The 19,160-nt window shown below is 41.6% G+C and overlaps 3 protein-coding genes across 3 annotated transcripts; all 3 read right to left on the bottom strand.

Moving 5' to 3' along the window:
* Nucleotides 1–138: 138 nt before the first annotated feature.
* Nucleotides 139–1,652, bottom strand: LOC103982584 (uncharacterized). Its single transcript, XM_009399552.3, has 3 exons — nucleotides 971–1,652; nucleotides 683–855; nucleotides 139–576 (listed from the first exon to the last, which is right to left on the bottom strand). Exons 1-3 carry the CDS (start codon nucleotides 1,496–1,498, stop codon nucleotides 480–482), a joined length of 798 nt encoding a protein of 265 aa, XP_009397827.1. The 5' UTR covers nucleotides 1,499–1,652; the 3' UTR covers nucleotides 139–479.
* A 5,012-nt stretch (nucleotides 1,653–6,664) lies between these two features.
* LOC103982585 (uncharacterized) lies at nucleotides 6,665–16,090 on the bottom strand. Its single transcript, XM_018825390.2, has 7 exons — nucleotides 12,707–16,090; nucleotides 12,483–12,584; nucleotides 12,027–12,141; nucleotides 11,489–11,604; nucleotides 10,555–10,737; nucleotides 7,733–7,875; nucleotides 6,665–6,980 (listed from the first exon to the last, which is right to left on the bottom strand). The coding sequence occupies exons 1-7, from the start codon at nucleotides 13,018–13,020 to the stop codon at nucleotides 6,799–6,801; spliced, it is 1,155 nt and encodes a 384-aa protein (XP_018680935.2). The 5' UTR covers nucleotides 13,021–16,090; the 3' UTR covers nucleotides 6,665–6,798.
* Nucleotides 16,091–16,237: 147 nt separating this feature from the next.
* LOC135581015 (protein HAIKU1-like) lies at nucleotides 16,238–17,809 on the bottom strand. The gene is made up of 2 exons (XM_065148817.1): nucleotides 16,560–17,809; nucleotides 16,238–16,481 (listed from the first exon to the last, which is right to left on the bottom strand). Exon 1 carries the CDS (start codon nucleotides 17,579–17,581, stop codon nucleotides 16,604–16,606), a length of 978 nt encoding a protein of 325 aa, XP_065004889.1. The 5' UTR covers nucleotides 17,582–17,809; the 3' UTR covers nucleotides 16,238–16,481; nucleotides 16,560–16,603.
* Nucleotides 17,810–19,160: the final 1,351 nt, after the last annotated feature.

The raw sequence follows: 19,160 nt of genomic DNA, 5'->3' as shown, positions 1-19,160 counted from the left end.
GTCTTCTTCTGCAATTTGTTCTCTCTCTCTCTCTCTCTCTCTCTCTCTCTCTCAACTTCACATGTAAGAAGTCAGGAATAGCGACTTCATTCATGTTGTGCTGTTCAAGTCTTCTTTATGATCGAGTTACTTCCCGAGTAATCAAAAGATCAAATAAAAATACTTAAAAGAGTTGGTATCGGTCGATCGATCGATCATCAACAAAAGTACAATGAAAGAAGATACTCTTACAAGGAATGCCAAGCAGAAGATTATGCTCAGACATTAAACTCTCTACTTCTCTGTTTACAACTTCACAATCCCCCGCAGAAGCATACAACAGAAGCCGAAAGAAGAGAGAAGACAACAGCAGCAACCACGATAGCATGTCATTGCTGTCGGTCTTCTTATTCTTTCTAGTCTCATTACTCACAATAACATCATCTTATTTATATCATTATTAGTTATGCACATCCTTCGGTCAGATCAAGTCGCACGCATCAAAACGCCTCCACCAACGGTGACGACGCCTCCTTTCTCCCCTCCTCTTCCTCCTCGGCGTCCCACAGGAAATGCGCGTAAGACCCCAGCACGTAGCTGCAAAAACATACGCGCTCATCATCAGATCGAGCCCTCCTTTTTCGTCCCCTTTTTGTTTGGGGGGGAGGGGGAAGGATCATGGGCCGGGGCGGAGGGAGCATACCAGTCATCGGGGGAGGCTTCCACGGCGCGCTCGAAGTAGACTTCGGCCCTCTCCTCGTCTCTCTGGGTCTCCCACACCAGCGTCCCGTAGAGCGACAGCACCTCGCCGTCGCCGGGGCTCGCCAGGATCGCCCGCCCGTAGCACTCTTCAGCACCTTTTGCATCTCCTTCCACCTTCGCAGAGGAAAGAACAGAGGAATCGCCGAATGCTTACTCTCCGTGCAAGATTCGCCATGGGGGAAACGGCGTCAAGGTAAGCAAGTTGGCTTCATTCTCATTTCTCACTCACCTCATGCAAGAATCGTCCGTAGTTCCTCAGGAGCAGCGGGTTCGAAGGATCGGTCCGCAGCATCTGCTGGTAGTAGTCCGCGATCTTTCTGTTGTCATTCTCATCGCCGCCGCCTCTCCCCCCGCCGACCTGCTTTCCCTTGCCGATCCCCCCGCCGGAGTACTCCACCTGCTCCACCAACGCCGCCGGCGGTCTCCCCGGCACCGGGACTCCCAGATCGCACCACTTCACCTCCTCCGTATCCGCCTCCTCTTCCTCCACCACCCTTTCCGGGATCGGGGACCGAGTCAGGGGGTTCGATCGGACGAGATCGGCCTCCGATCTGACTCGCCGGAGGAGGTGCCCATCTCGCCCCTCCTCGGCTTCCGAGTGAAGCGCGGCGGCGCACATGGATCGCGGGGAGAGAGAGGCGCTCCGGCTCCGCCGTAGGAAGGAGATCCCAGCGCCGGAGTCTTGAATTCCGTCGGCCAGAGACCTCCTCGGCGAGCCGAGGAACGAGGTGGTACGGATTAGGATCGCCGATGTCATCGCCTATTCCGAGTACGGTTCACCGGATAGTAGGATTACTCGCGTCGCCGAATGGCTCTCCTCCGTCCCGAGGGCCTCCATTTATGCTAGCTATAGCGACGCCGTTAGATTTCGTGACGCCGTCCCGTGCGACTACGGCCTCGCACGTGATAGAGGGGGAGCGGCTAGGCGCACTTTTAGCCGGGAGCAACGGAAGAGGACACGTGGAGGTAGACGACACGGACGGTGGGGCACGGGGATAACCACGAAGGACGGACCACGGCGAGCCACGCGGACGGACCTTATTTACCTTCTTCGATTAGGATGTGCGCCCGCCCGATTAATTAACACTGTTATAACAACAAATTATAATATAATTCTTACCGCATAATATGATTATATCATGAGTTCAATAGTAGTTATCCATAATCAATAAGAGTTAGTGGCTCTCAATTTATGGGATCATTATGTATTACTGGACATTATTCAATCATTAGGAGGTCTATCAAATGATCAAGCGATTAACGTCTTGACAATTAGGTTGAATTGATTGGAAACTCAAAAACAGTATTAAGTCAGCGTTGATACCCGATTGATGTGTCGGATTGATGGGGTATCTTATCACTAAATTATATATATATTTTAAATCATATAATATTGGGATAAAACTAACATAATGTTAATTTTGAGGTGACCGCAAGTAAGGCATATTCTGCAGGTCTCGAAAGACGAGACCGGATGGAAAAGGGGAGCGTAACGCGATCGATCGATCAGATTGCTCGCAGGAGAAGACCAATCGTCTCCATTAGCAATATAATCGGAAGAGGGCCCCGAGTAATAATAATGATGGGACGTAAATTAACGTTGCCTACTCTCGGGTGATGTCTCCTGGGTCACGCGGATTGAGGAGACGCATGGGTCATCTGTCTCGGTCTGACCTAACAACGTCGAGTCGAAATAAATCAAAACGTCGATCGAGACACGTCGTCATCCTGCAGGAGTCTGATCCTCTATGCAACCCCGATGCCAGAGTCAGACGTCTTCTCATGTACGATCCTGCTCCCTACGAGCGGACACATCAATAACGGTGACATTCCTTATAAAAGCCTTCACATTCCGAACGAAAAGGGGGAAGAAAAAAAATCTTAAGATTATCGACTAACTTGATCGTCGGAGGGGTCGGGTCGAGCTCTCCCAACCCAACCTGTGTACAGGGACAAATGAGCGCCTCCCATCACGCACTCAAGCGAGAAGTTCTCTCCCCGAAAAAACGACTGTCCCATCAAGATCGGACTAACATAGTCGGCTACCTCAGCGCCCTCAAGGGTAGTCCAGGAAGATCATCGCTCATTCGGATCCGAACTCAATCGTGTTGGTCCTAAAGCCACGACTTAGAGTTGTAGACACCAACGGGCAGCTTCATTTCATTTCACGTAGGACGGCGAAGATGAGAGACTGCCACACACACACATCGCATCAAGAGGAGATTCCAGAGGTACCAATGATTTTAAATACAGTAAGTATATGGTAAACAGGACGGTTTACTGGGAGCATGTATCAAACTGGGTTCTGCTCTGCTGTTTGCAGAAACCGGGAGCATGGCAATAGGGTGGCCATCCATGAATAAGCCATGCACAGAGAGAGAGAGAGAGAGAGAACGAAGATGGGCACAGGCGAAGCCCTCACATGCATTGCACCTCGCCAACACGAGGAATCCCCTGCCCTCCCCTCCCGGAGGTATTGACGTCTACGAAAACAACAGGCCGCAGAAGCAAAGCCGTCGTTCCTTGCTGGTTGCACACTCCAAGAATCCACCAACCCTAAACCATGCTGTGGCCCCCTCTCTTCCTCGTCTTCTTCTCCCTCGCAGACCAAGTTCCCATGATCGATCTGTTTGGAGCGCACGCAGGGCCACCAGTGAGAATAGGGCGTCGACTGTTCCCAGGGCCAGTCCTCCTATGATTAACTCCGCCACTCCAGTCCAGCCGATGAGCACCACATGACGCCAATTCTACGGCTGTACCAGATGCTCTTCTCTCTCTCTCTCTCTCTTTCTCCTCCCGACGGCTGGTGGACAGCAGGCGAGTTGCAGTCCAAGTAGAGTAGGTCATGATCCAGTGCCTACATGCAGCAAGGCTTCCTGCTTTCTCGCTCTGCATGAAGCTTCAATTATTATGATTGGGTTTGATTTTGTTCCTTTGCCATTAAACAGGAGGGGTTTGGCTTTCGTTCCCAAGCGGACTTCTTGGATGTTGAAGCCGACATCTGTCATGGCTTGCGACTTCCTCGCATGGGAGAAGATTGCGACGTTAGCGATCTCCATTATCTTTTCACATAATATACATACAAAATGCTGTTTTACGACTCATCTTATACGACGATGAAGGATTGATACAACACGACCCCGATTAAACGCCTCGCACCAACATCTCATCCCTTCAAAGAAACAGCTTTGGTCGCACGAGGAGAATCTCGTCTGCGCCCATTGCAGGACGCCACATCAGCTCGCCGCACGGGAACGAAGTCGCCGGGCAAATGGGAGCCCTTTCCCTCCAGGCGTCACGTGGGCTGAATTACAAGGGCCCACCGAGCGACGTCCGCGGTGTGGGCCACGTGCTCCAGATGACGAGGAAGGACATGTTTGCGGTGCGCAAGAGCGCACGTGCAGTATTCATGCGATTGGCTGCCACGTGTTGATGCACCAACCCACTTCTACATTCTCCCCGTTTGGCGTGTATATAGAGCGACTTGATTAATAAATATTTAAAATATTCTTTAAACGTTTTTTTTGTCGTTTTTATTCTTATTTATTTATTTATTATAATACTTTTTTATTTGATTTATTCATGATTTTTAACCATATTTATAATATTTTATTCATATATTTAAAAAATTAAACATTATTAAAAAAAATTATATGTGACATCATATCATATCTCTTTGATCATTATTGCTCATAGACCATTATAATATTATATTTTAGGTTTCTAATTAATTTGATTGAGGTTAGAAATTTATATAAATCATTTATAGTATTTTTATTATGGTGATCAAATATTATAATATACCAAAATAGTTAGGCATTTTTTTTAAAAAAATTAGGGATACTATTTTAAAAATAAAATAGAAAATATTGATTGAAAAATATTCAAAATATGAATTATTTTCTGAGAAAATCACATACACATATATATGTAATGATTTTTGAAGTAAAAGTTAAATATTATAAAAATAATAATAATTTTCTCGAGGACTTATAATTTAAAAATAATAATAATAAATAAATAAAAATCTTGTGTCAAATCTAGTCAAGAGGTGACAAATAGCAGCAGCACTATATGGCTGATGACCCAATGGAAAGGAGAAGAACCGTAGCTGAACACACGGTGTTCTTTCCTTCCGAATTAAACCGGTGGCTTGTCGTGGGGTTCACAAGCATCGAATAACGAATCAAACACTTGTAATCTTAGCCGCAGATTGTTCTAAAGGCGACGCCGTAGATGATCGAGTGCATCTTTTGCATATGAATCGACCGATTCATCGGCGAGTTCTGTGGTGAGCAGTCGAGTGAACTTATTACCTAAATACATCTCGTCGGAGTAAACCGCATGTCGAATGGAACCATTTCGGAAGCGATGACGACATGGACATCCTATGAATATTCGCGACGCCGGAACTTTGCGGTGCTGTTTCTTGTGATCTGCGATAACGACGAAAGGGATAGACTCGAGAAATCTGAACTTTAGGGGCTGAGAAGATTTTTAGGTCGTACGACGACGACGACGACGACGACGACGGAGCTTGCAATGATTCCGAGTATGACTTTGATGTGGTAGTGTTTTATTTTTGGTTTATTCTTGTATAATATTTTTTTCTTGTCGACCATCGCCTCCGTGGATTACATCTTTACCCTCATCCATCATCCTGAGATTCGATCCTTTCATCATCGATGAATTCACATTATCAAATCTCAATATCATTGGTTTCTAAAAAACGAGATTATGTCTCCTTGTCAACTATCATCTCCGTCATGATCGTTGAGGTTCTGTGATCCTTACCTCTGTCCATGGATTACATCTTCACCGTCATCCATCATCATGAGATTCGATCTTTTCATCAATGGATTCATATTATCAAATCTCAATATCATTAGTTTCTAAAAACCAAGTTTACCTCTTCTCGTCGACCATCGCCTCCGTCATGGTCGTTGAGGCTACGTTATCGTTGCCTCTGTCTATGGATTACGTCTTTACCCTCGTTCATCATCCTTGAGATTCGATCATTTGATCGCATGAATTCTTATTATCAATTCTCAATATCATCGGTTTCCATCGAGCTGATAGAACGACACGAGACGAACTCAGAGGAAAAGTACTACATGAGGTTGGCTACAATGGGGCAGTGGCATCATGCACTTTGCCTCCTGCATAATTGGGGTACCTATTCCGTACCAATGGCAAGAATGAGTGGCAATATGCACATTTTTTGTCCTCTTGGAAACCATTTTGATTTGATCTTATCCGAACCGAGGTGATGTAATCCTGTACTATTATTCACCTTCCCATCAATCACCGAGCGGGACTCCAAAATAAGGAAGAAGACAAATCTCTGCTTCAGACAAAAGAAAAGAGTGGGACGCATAGAAGAGGATGGTACAAGTTTAGGCTTATGTGTCGTGTACCTAATGGACTTTCATGTTTAGGTGCTCAAACACGGCTGGGATGAACTCACAAGTTTTCGATATACGGTTACGATAAATCGTCAAAATCTTTTATCTATTAAAAAAATATATTAGATGACATTTCAAATTCTCAGTATGACTCTCAATTTTTGATAAGTAAATATGATATATTAATCAATAAGATGAATGTAAGTATGCCTTTTATTTTATTATTTGAATTATGATAGACAACACTATCCTGATGTGGAATACCCTCCCATCTTCCTTCATGAGTTGTATTTCCTTTCAGAATATTTCAGCTGCGTCGATTTTTCGGGTTTTTCCATTATCTCCATTTTCCAGCTTAAAAAAAAATTTCAGATGCTGTTGGTAACATAGTATTTAGAATCAAGAAGATATGATTCGAACAAAAAAGTTGTGAGAAACTGAATGCAGTCTCATACTAAGAACAAACTTGCTGGAAAGCGTTCTCTCATTTTATCACAATGTTCTATCAGAAAGGAAAATGGAAAAGGATTGCATGTCGATATATAGATTGTACTTCGTTTCTGAGAACAAGGGTGAAGCAACTATAGATGTTGGTTACATATACACGACCAATAACAGAGTTCTCGCAAGTAGCATGTCATAGGCCTGCTGCCTACCCACTAAGAGTCACAGACACAATGCTTGAAAGCTTAAATTTCTTGGCTTTCTTGGAGTTCATCTGCTGGAAAATGACCTCTGTACTTGGCTTGACCGCAATTTCCTTGCATTCCAATGAAGAAGCACCTTCGCCTCGATAATCACGGGGGAAATATAGAACCTGGAGCCTCGATCTACCTGCATTTGCATTGTGATAGTAACTTAAGACAATATTAAGTACAACACTCGTGCTTTGATTCAAAGAATATGTGAATTATCTGGAACCCCTTCGTATAGTCCGAACAAGGATTAAGTCCACCAACGGTTAAGATACTAAAAACATGCTCTATGCATATGATACTCTGTTAACAAACTGTGAAACTTAAAGATGGTCTTAATTCACATCATGATATTGCCGACTGCAAACATCGCTACGAATTTTAACAGGGACTGATGCTCCAAGGACACTGATAATGGATGCACGATGCATATAACATGTTGATAATATCTTTTAAGCTTATCCAGAGTCATGGGTGGTATGCAAATGAATCTTGTATGCTATGATACCACGGGGGAACCATGCATTATCTTGGATTTAATCAGGACTTAAAGCTAAGGGAAACATACTGCAAAAACAACATGATAAACATTTTTTAGAATGTCAGGAGTATATATGAAATGTTTGGTTTGAGTTATGCAAGATAAACATAATCGTGTACTTTTGCAAGTTCCTAATCTTCTGATTATAAATATGTCAGTTCAATTAGTTTCACTATCATTGTAGCATGACATGGGTACACCGGCAGGATAATACTGCATGTATTTGTATTCCCTTGTTGCTGACAGTTAATCAATTTAACTTCTAGATGCGGTCATCATTACTGCCAAATGTATTATATTGGTTATCGAAACATTTATGAAAAAAAGAAATAAGATGATCTAGAAATTACCTAAACCCAACATAGATGGCTTTTGGACGATGAATTGACCAACTTTTGACCTCTTCACATTTCTCAAAGCTTGCATGTCATTTTTGTTTCCCTTAAACTCGACGAACTCACCAAGAATATTTCTGTCACCTCGAAGTTCTAAGCTGCAAAATATTTTGTGTATAGAACAGTAGTTTTTCCCTTCAAACAAAATGTTGATACATATCGCAAGAGATAAACAAAGCATTTGCCACTTAGAAAGAACCATTAAATAACGATTTAGAAGAGTCATATCTGTAAAATGGAAACAGTAAAAATAGCCAAGCCAACAGAGACTGTAAAATGCAGTATTAAATTACAGAATCTTTTATATCAAGCTAATTATTGTACATAATAGGACAATTATGTTGTGGATAAAGCAAACAATCAAATATATGAAACTTTGATCAATTAACTTGCCTGAACAATAGATGCTCTTCAATTAAATAATACATTTTAGCGTCAAGGGTCCAGGCCCCATGATGTGAACTATTTTCAAAATCTCTTATGCTATCAACTTTTTTCTATAACAATGAGTCATAAGTGTTAGGATCAAGGGTCGGCACTAAGAGGGGAGGTGAATTAGTGCAGCGGATAAAATCACGTCGTCTTCAAAAACGTTTCTTTTCGATAAAACCGGTTTCGTAAAGTCTTCGTACGATTAAAACCGATCTTGGAAGATGTTTACGTGAAAGCGTATATAGACGTAGTTAAAGAACAGTAAGGAGGAGAGGCAGTTTGTTATAAAAGAAAGTTACTCAAAGTAAATGCAAACCGAGTTTTAGAGTGGTTCGATCAACGTGGCCTACATCCACTTTCAGCTTCCTCCTCCGATGAGGTCACCGGCGTCCACTAGAGGTCTTCCTTCAATAGGCGAAGACCAACCACCTTTTTACACCCCTCTTCTCCTTTTACCGGGTTTAGGAGACAACCCTTACAAGCACTCACACTCCTATCTTACAGAATTCTAAACTTAGAGTGGAGGAGGGAATTTCTAAAGAGATTACAGCAACGTTTCTTCACTTTTAAACTCTCTATGCTTGTTTCTTTTAACCAGGGATGAGAGGGGTATTTATAGACTTCAAGTTGATTCAAACTTGGAGCCTAAAAACATCTTATCCTCGGTTTCCCGGGCACGAGCGGTACCACCGCCTAGACAGGTGATACCACCGCCTGACATAGTCTCGAAGATTGTGCCACGATGGTGCACTTCTTGGGGCATTGTTTGGGCCTCTCATTGGGCCTAACACAGTCCTTATATGAGCCTAGCTGGCCCTTAATTGGGTTAGCCCAAATCCAAACACAATTACGTGCTAACTACGATTCCTAAGACATTTGCTAAGCTAAATAAGTCCCTATGTCTTGGTTTCTTCCGGCGAGCTTCCAGCAATCTTTCGACGATCTCTCGGCAATGTTCCGGCGGACTCCCGACAAGCTCCTGGACTTCACGACGATCTTCTTGGCGAGTTCCGACGAGCTCTCTGGCAAGTTCCGAGACTTCTCGACCGGTTCCACCAGAACTTCCGACGAACGTCCGGACTTCCGACGAACTCTCGAACTCCCAACGAAGTCGCGTCCTTGACTTCGGGACTTCATTTTGCTTCGTGTCTTGCTATCGTAGTTAATTCTGCACATGTAAAAACATACTTCGATCTAGACAATTAATACTAAGCATTAATCATGTTGTCTGGCATGTCATTGGTCCTTCGACGCTTCGTCTGATTCTTCGACGCATCGTCCTCTCTTGCGGCCTATTGCCCAATCGGCCAGTTGACTCCGCAACTCCGATATCCTTGGCGCAATATCCACTCTTCTTGGCCCGATGCCCGAATCCATGGCCTGAAGCCTTCTGTCGATACGTCGACCGATCCACCAGCTCAACGTCCAATCTTCTGACATGTTTTCCCCCGGCACAACATGATTCTTCTTGCTTTAATTGTCTCATCCTGATCAAAGCATCCTGCGTCACTCAAAATGCAGATTAAATTATAAACACTTATCAATTGGTTTCATTATCAAAATCCGAGATTCAATAATAAGATCCCAGGTATGTTTTAATACTATTTATTGAAAATATTATTTTCCCTCACTGAGGTTCTACACTTCAATTTTTGTTTGGTTCTATCAAGAATGGAGGCTCAGTTTCAGCAGTTTCGATAGGTCTGGATCTACAAGTCCAAGTTTTGGGGTTTTACATTGCATTTAGAATTCCAAAACCTACACCACATTGTGCTCTTTAATTTGTCTTTTAAACATGTAACATGTTGAATCAACTGCACAAGTAAAATAGTAACATAATGTAGAATGTGCAAGAGATGCCATAAACTGAGCTGTACTGAGGTGGATTTGAGGTTCACACATCAGGTTTTCTTTGATTCTAAAACCTAGGCCTCTTAAAAACTTTGCACTATTTGAAAAAAGAAGTTACTTTTTCTTGCGGAGGTTTTTTTTCCATTGAAGTAAAGAGGTTCAAGAGCCACCTCATCAACTATATATTTAACCAGTGGAAAACTCATTGACCCATACAAACTCTTTCTGTTTGACTCAATGAATTACTAATTGTTCAATTACTGTGGCGGATTTCACATATTTTCTAGACCTTTCTCTTATGCTCATTGCATCTTCTTTGAGCTAAATCTCTTGAACCCAATTAATCCACTTTTCTACTTTCTCTTTTACACCTTCTAGAAAATAACGCATGACCATCATTTTGGCAAGCCTCTATAAAACAAAATTAGCATTGAAGCATTTCTTTCACACAAATAAATATAACAATAATAATAAAATATGTTACGAGAATGTACCGATCCCACATTGGTGATGTACTCAGGATAAAATGAAGTTTCTCACAGAATCCATCTTGCATGTCGCTCTTGCCAACTGCTCCCTTGATCCAATTGGACAATCCACTTCGTGGTTTTGGCTTGAGCTCTCTCCATTTATCAAAAGAAACCACCTCTAGTTGGGAAGAAATAGAATAGGCGGGCCTAAAAAATGATATGAGTTGTGCATAAAATGAGATAAAGCAGAATATGTGACATACATAAACTCAATATGCATGTTTCCAATCTTACTTTTACTATTAAGATACAAAAGCATACACAATTGCAACCCATCGAAACTTAAGCAGCAAATTCCATAATACAAACATTTAAAAAAATAAAGGAAATATATAAGTGACCAGCAATGATCCTATTAGCTTACTATGCCTTTCATATACAATATGTCCATGTTGTACTAATTCAACACAATACCAATAGCAGCAACATTGGAATCACATTCTTTCTTCACTCTCTTTCTAGACAAGGACTAAAAATTGCAAGCAACATCTATGTCAAAGATTGCAGAACCTTACATAAAACATATGAAAAAAAAATCTCCACAAGTATAGGGACCAAAGAATAGATGCTGTGGAATGTCACAGAATTATATACTCAGATATTCCTAACAAGTTTTAACTGATTGGAGAAAACAAATTTCAGAAATCCAATAGTTGATTCCACCAGCTTTTAAAAGCAAATTGTTTTACCTTGGATAATCAGACTCCAGCCAATCTAGGCGTTGTATATATGTAGTTTATGCTAGATTGTGACTCAAAATCAACATATATCAGTAATTTGGTCATGTAAGAGAACCATAAAAAACAAATCCACAATATAGGCTACATACTGTAATTGAAGAATGATACACATATTGTAGTAAAGCTGTCTCAATAAATTGACTCATTCTAAACCACACCTGCAATTTGGATGTGGAAGTATGACTTGGCCAATTACATGTCCTTTGGGCAAAGGGACCCCTCTTTGTTCCAAGTATGATTCAATAACTGCTACTTGTTTGCTAACTTCAAGGACCTGAAAAATAAAGTTGCTGATCCATCAAAAGGGAGAACAAAGGTGTAATAAAAAATTGTAATTTAATATAAACTGTATAGAATGTCTTCAAATTAGCACCAAGAAGAAAGCCCATTTAGCTGTCGAGCACATATGACTGGAAAGATACAATTTTAGTACAAGAACACTGTTTAAGAAGAAAGCAAAATCACAAATCATAAAAGGATAGGTATGGATATATGTGATTATTCTTTAGTTTATATTTTAATAAACAGATTATAAACTTATCAAATACAAATACAAGCACTTATATTTTGTTCAGATCAGTTTATACTCAGCATAAGTTTATAAAAACCTAAAGTCTAATTTAGATAGTAAAGAAACATACAAAGCCTCGAGTTTTGATCAAGTGATATGTGAAGACACCAGAAAGGATGTCTTACCGGATCCGGATGGGACTGAGGCCTGTGCTTCTTGTCACTGGTACAGACCCAGTTCTCATTTCCATCAATCTCCACAAAACCAGAGAAGTTCCGAACTGCCACCACCATGACTTCCCTGACATCATAGATTCCCATTATTTCTCCACCCCTTGTTAGAAGGATCCAAATCCAATATTTCTCGAGGTTATAAAAAAGCAAAAAGAGCAGAATTTCTAGTGAGAATAACTTGTGATTAATAAAAGATATATTGGCCATTGAATGTCATAAACATCATGAAGAACAACTGCTTTGAACGCTAAGAACGCCAACTGTGGATTATATAGCGCACCCAAAAAATCAAGAACTTGTTGTTGTAAGCAAAAAAATAGTGGTAAATAGATTTTATAACCAATAAAAGAAAGGAAGATTTCGTTTTGAATTGTTTTTCCAAGGCAAAGCGATCGATCAAGAACAGACCTCTTCGTAACAAGAACGACATCTATGTGCTGTCGAACACCGGCATCGGCGTCGGGAATCCGAAGCCCGACGAACGTCTTGCCGCCGTAGAGCTTCTCCAATCTGCGACGCCAACAACACGGGGAGCAAAAAGGATCAGGTTCGAGCGACCTGGATCGCGGGCGGGGGGGGGGGGGGGGGGGGGGGACCAGGGTCTCGAAGGATACGGAAGGGATCCGGCGTACCTGGCGGCGACGGCGAAGCTAGCGTCAGAATCGGAGCTGTCGATGTCCGGGAAGGCATCGTCGCGGTGGAAGATTCGGCGGAGGATCTTGAACAGGATCAGTCCGCAGAGGATCACCACCCACATGGAGACGCGATCGTCGGCGACTCGAATCGAATCAAAGGGGTTGCGAGATGGGCGAGCGACTGGGAAGATCGTTTGGTGGAACGTGCCTCCTCCTCTTCCTTTAGCGCCTTCAGTTTCCTTCCTATCACACCAGCGAAATTGCATATATACTCCTCCAAACCCACCTTGCCATAACTTCCAAATCGCCATTTTGTGCAAAGAGTTTAACGGCGGTTAGTTGACCGTGTATCGACCGTCATGTAACGGGACCAAAAGCCCCTTGTGATCTCTCTCTCTCTCTCTCTGAGCATATAGAGCGCGAAGATGATGGAATCGAGAAAGCAAGAAGACTCCGACAGCGAGAAGCCTTAAGAACTAAGCATGCGGAGCGGCAAAATTTAGGGGTCTGTACACGAATATCTCAAACTCTGACTCACTGCATCACAACACAAAGCGTACACCATCCCACCACCTTACTCTGTTCCATCGAACAATATCCGAGGCACGGACATCTTCTTCTTTGCTCCTTGAGATCCTCCTATTCACACGGCCCACATATAAACAAGTCTTGCAGAGACATCACAAACCAAATTTCCCTTTGGAAATGAGAAAACCCTGAAAGACGAAGATGGAGGGGTACCTATGAAGTCAACACTTATCACAGCAACTGCAAAAAAGCATCATACCTATTGTGTTCCCCAACATTACTACCACAGCAACAATAACCTCTAAAGGTCCCGACGAGTTGTCTTGGCTACGAGGATCTTTTCCAAAGGTTCTTTGTGGCGAGTAAAGACATCAATCGAACAACATCGTTCTACACACAGGTTTAAGGATGGGAACATTTTCTTTACAATACAGACAAAAACAAAAACTAGTATAACCATCAATTCAGCTTAGTAAGACTAATCCACTCATCTCTTCAAAATCTCGACCTCAAGATCGAGTTTTATGCATATGAATGTGAGCATGTATACATATAGAATGAAAGGTAAACATCAACATTTTCAAGGGGTAGGTAATCCTTAACAAGAAAAAAAAAGCATATTATCTGTCAATATTTGCAACTACTGCCTGCCTAATTCAGTAAACTACCTGTAAATTTAGATAGATCCAAATGTAGAAGCAAAATATCACAGTGATAATTTTACAATGTAAGCTTTTAGGAATTTATTCATAAGCTTTATTTTGTATCGTGCAACGATGTCCAAGGTTCAATAAGATGCGAACCCACCTCCGTATGACCGATTGACTTTTGTGTCAACAAGAGGCCACTTCCATTGTTTGCACAATCTGAACAATTTTATGACTAATTGACAACAAGAACTAGAAAGGTGGATAGCAAGTAACTCATACCGACTAAAAATCTGGTAGTTTATAATCCTCGCAAACAGATCAAAAAATCTTGCTGCTTTACAAAGTAACTCTCACCCCTTTATTGGAAGTTTATGACCAAAACAACTATTCATCTATGGCACTTTTTATCAAATAAAGGGAGGTAAGCCTCCAGGGAGAGTTGATGGTTCAATTGGACCTGAATTAAGAACAACTTGGATGAATAAAATCAACGGATTGTTTTGACAGTGTTGGACATACCGGTAAAGGTGAAGATCTTTTTGTAAACGACACATGGAAGAAAAACACTAGTGGTAATCATAGTGATAATATAGTTTTAACTGATGCTGACTAACTATTTCACACCAAAGGTTAAATAAATACCTTTGGTGTGAAATACATTAACTAGATAGACCTACTTGCCAAATAAGTTAACTAGTACATGGCTTTAGCTGTCTAGCTCAGAATGCACCCAATATATACTAATTTTGTCAGGCAATTATATCCGATGCAACTTATTCATGATTCTCAACATGTTACTACTGGGACATCATAATCTCCCTGGCTACAGGATTGTTTACTTTGTTAAAAATCCAACATATATAATCCAAATCCATTATGGCGCATATTAGACAACATAAAGGCCCATAGAGATACTTCAATACCAATTTCTACAAGTTAAATGATAACACAATAACATAAGTAGTTTAAACATCTAACCACATATCATGATAATAACCAGTTATTGGTAGTCCCATCAAAATCTTATACAAGAACCTAATCCAACATCTACCTTCACTTTGGAACTTAATTATGATATTACAGGCTCCCTTCTTCAAACTCTTGCATGCAACCTACCTCAAGACCTACTCAAAAAATCAAACTAGCTGATGTATCACAATCACTCCACTCAAAAGCTCCACATCCTTGTCACACACATAGCTTAAAATCAATCCTTGAAGGAGGATAGTTAAAAGACAATACAGAAAACGAGAGTAATAAATTAACTTGGATGACATTAATTCTAAGAGTGCAATCTTGACATGGCCCAATGTATGCAACCTTACTCTTGCAAGCAGAGAGGTTGTTACCATGACTCAAACTCTGGCACCTCGACCGCGAAGCAACAATCTTATCATGATACCAAGGCCCATTGTCTTATATTCTTCAACAATAACGGTCATGCAGCCATATGTTTGCATCGTAATCAGCTGCCGCGGTTCCGCAAGTGAAGGAGAGGTCTAGGTCAGGCATTAAGCAAGAGAGATAAATGATTGTTTTCCTTCAGACTCAACTGTTACTGAAGATCATAAAACATGTGGGCGAGAAATCCAAACTTTCTCATTTATTGCATGTCTCAGGCTTTTGTCAATGTTATTGCAAACAAAAGTCTAGTCATCTAATTCTATTAGGAATATTAAAAACATGTCAATAAACTACTTCCAGGTCAAAAGTGATGGTTTGAAGTTGACTAAATATTGTGGTCACTTGGCATGCAAGTTCGCCAAGAAACCAGGCTGAATCTTAATTGATCGTAAGTTAAAAGGACAAATTGTTGTAATGCCGTAGGTGAATGAAATCAACTTAAATGCAATGCATAATCTTTTAGAAGGCAAGATATCAGATAATTTTCTAGATGAAATTTAGATGGAAACAGCACTTTTCATCCTCAAATCATTAGAAGTTAGGCAATTGCAACTCGGACAATCAGTCATAGATGATATATTGCACATAAAAACTATAAGCTACAATAAGAATGTTACCTCGAATGCAAAGAAAAATTTAGTATTTATTCTACTGTAGGTGCAGTAGAAACCAATGTAAGACATTGTCTCTGGTTAAACAATAATATTTTGCATCAAACAAGGCACTCGAGAAAAACAATAACATGCATACCGAAAAGTAAACAGTATGTTTCATGTCAAGATATTGCAACAGATCAGCATGACACAGATTCCTTTTCTTGGCCATGTCATTGAAGAACAAAAATCACAAGATAAGCAAGTGTTTATTATTTTCTCTTAGCATCAATACCAGTAATGCAGAAAAGAAAAGCTGAGTCCGTACTCAATAATCAATGCAACGCCGAGAATCATAAACTCAAACACTAGCATTTAGCAATGCAAATGAAATCAATAGATTCAGAATTAGAATTAAATACAAACATTTAGCAGGGAACAACTAACTAAAAAGAAATTAAAATAGACTAGACTTCACCTGCCTCATTTCTCGTTACACTTCCATCATCTTGAACTCCCAGTACTCTGTACTGCATACAGCTTTAAGGTAATTTCCAGAACCAAAGTTGCATGTCTTCTTGAACACTTGCGTGGTGACTTTGGTCAGACCAATACATAGATATTAAAATTGCTACACTTTGCAACACTTTTGATACAGGAGAAAGTCTTTGCTACCTTGTAAGAAAAGGTGGTGGAGGAACACCGGTCACACTTGGGAGCTACAACATATCCCTCCATCTGGGGCTCAGAATGGGTAAAAATCCAGAGGGCGATTGAGGGAACCAGAGCCCGGGAGAGGGTGGTGGATGCGGACCAGGAACTGGTCCAGCCCCCAGGATCCCAGATTGAGACAATGGTGAGAGAGCAAAGTTGGGGGTCAGCGGCGGAGGGTACTGGAACCCGGGTGAAAGCAGCGGATAAGGAGATCTCGGCGAGAGGATGTTCAAGAACGTGCTGGGAGAAGGCAGGGCCGATGCTGACGGGGAAGGAGGAGGAGGCATAAAGCTCGAATTCGCGACTGCCCTCGGGGACGGCAAGGGGATCGGGGGGCGCGGAGAGGGAAGCAGTCCCGGGGACGGAAGGGGCGGCAGGTGCTGCTGTGGCTGGGGATGAGGTTGGCGGGACGTGTCGGAGCTGATGAGAGAGCTCTCAAGATAGCGCATGTAGGCGGAGACGGGCGAGTCAGCCCACGCAGGGCCGGCGGCAGCGGCGGAGGGCAAGCGGCGCGGGAAGGAAGAAGGGTCAACCGCGGCGGGGGGCAGGTTAGGGTTAGGGTTTTGGTACGGGATGGGGGGAGGGTAGCGGGGAGGAGGGCGGGAGGCGGCGAGCGGCGGGGGAGGCGGCCGGGCGATGGGGGCGAGCGGCGGGGGACGGATCTTCTGGAGGCGGATGCTGGAGGGCCTCGGCTGCGGCGGGCGCGGCCGGGGAGGGGGAGGGGCGGGGCTGTTGTCGCGGGAGGGGGTGCCGGTGAGCTGCTGGACGATGCTGCGGAAGTCGTTCTTGCTGATATTGTACACCTGCGGCTGCGGCGGCGGTGGCTGCTGCTGCTGAGAAAGAGGAGGAGGAGGATGCTGTGGCTTTGGGTTGGAATAGTAGGTTGGCTGGTGGAGAGGACTCTTGCGGATGTTCTTACCTAGCTTGTTGACTCCCAGATGTTGTTGTTGGTGATGATGGTGGTGGTTCCTCGAGTGATCCATTATACTCTCTCTCTCTCTCTCTCTCTCTCTCTCTCTCTCTCTCTCTCTCTCCTTGAATTCGATCTGCCTACGACGACAACGGGAAGAGAGGAGGGGGAGGACGAGTCATGATCGAGTCGTCGGAGCAGGAAGAGGGGAGAAGGGGGGATTCGATGTGGGAAGGGAAGGGAAGGGGATTACAGTGTGTGTGTCGATTGATTGACTTGGAGGAGAGTATTAGAGGAGGTCGGGCGTGGTCACGTGACCGGGCAGGGTTTTTGTTATTATTTTTTGTTTTTTTGTTTTTATAATAAATACGATATTTGAATATTTCCGACTAAGTTAATTGATATAATTTTTCGTACATTTAATATTATCATCTTTATTATCACTTAAATCTATTGTAAATTTATGATTAGGTCCGGTAAGATTACATATCGGTCATGTATCGGTCTCGTGTGCCACAAAAACCGGCGCATGTGTGACAAAAATCAGGTTAGAATCGGAAATGTACGAAATCGATAAGATATTTGACCGGAAGAGTTAAAAGTCATCTTTAGAAGATCATTTGTTAGCTACGTGAATCTTTTTTAAATAGTGGTCATGCTAAGTATCGTATGACGTCAAATTTAAAATTAATTAATTATATATTTTATTATGTAATTAATCATGTATAGTATCATGATCTTTATACTTATGAAAGTAAAATATTTAATCTTATTATTTCGTCGATTCTATTTATGAAAATATCATAGGGTTTATCACTAAGTAGATATTTAATTTTTATAAATATAAAAATCTTAATATATTTTATTAATCTCTAAATCTACCATTGTATCCATAGATCTGCATGTTTGATTAGGAAGTGAAAGACTCTAACTACTTTCAGCCACTTGTATTCTTCTACATCCATCAAACAATCAACCTATCCCCCCAAAAAAAAGAGAAAGGTTAAATGATGGTTCAGTTCGAACTCAAATCTAATCAGTCTAATGATTTACTAGTTTCAAATCGAACTAAAATCAATCCCAAATGATTTATGTTTCTATTTCTTCTCGAAATTGTCAGCTCCAGAACTGATGATTCTAGTTTCGGCTCAAATCATCCCTCCTATAATTTTAAAATATTTTTTTATTTTTTAAAAATAAATTATGAATTATTTTTATATTTAAAAATAATTTATGAATTATTTTTATATTTAAAAAATTTAAATAAAAAATTATTTGTTTAAATCGAAACTAGAACCAAAACTATTGATTGTGATTACAATTCTAAAGCTAGCCCTTATTGATTTAGTTATGGTTTCGATTTTGAAAAACTAAAATCATCGATATCGATTTGGGGTCGAAACCAATATCATAATTAGGATTAAAAAAGTGTTGTCTCACCTCACATGTAGAAAAGATATGATATTGTCAAAAATAGACCGTCCATAGACATAGCGATGGACAAAACTAATCGGATTCATTTCGATGCTCCGTGGTTTCATTGGTTTAGCCTTATCAATGTGTCCGTCCATCAACATAAGCTCCTATACAACAGCTCCTTCCAATTATTTAAGTTAGAGGTTATCCTATAAAACAAGAAGAGTACAAGAAGA

Source organism: Musa acuminata, chromosome BXJ3-4 (genome assembly GCF_036884655.1).
Source record: "Musa acuminata AAA Group cultivar baxijiao chromosome BXJ3-4, Cavendish_Baxijiao_AAA, whole genome shotgun sequence".
Lineage (NCBI taxonomy): Eukaryota > Viridiplantae > Streptophyta > Magnoliopsida > Zingiberales > Musaceae > Musa > Musa acuminata.
The sequence above is the reverse complement of the archived record's forward strand: the minus strand, read 5'-3'. Positions and strand labels throughout refer to the sequence as shown.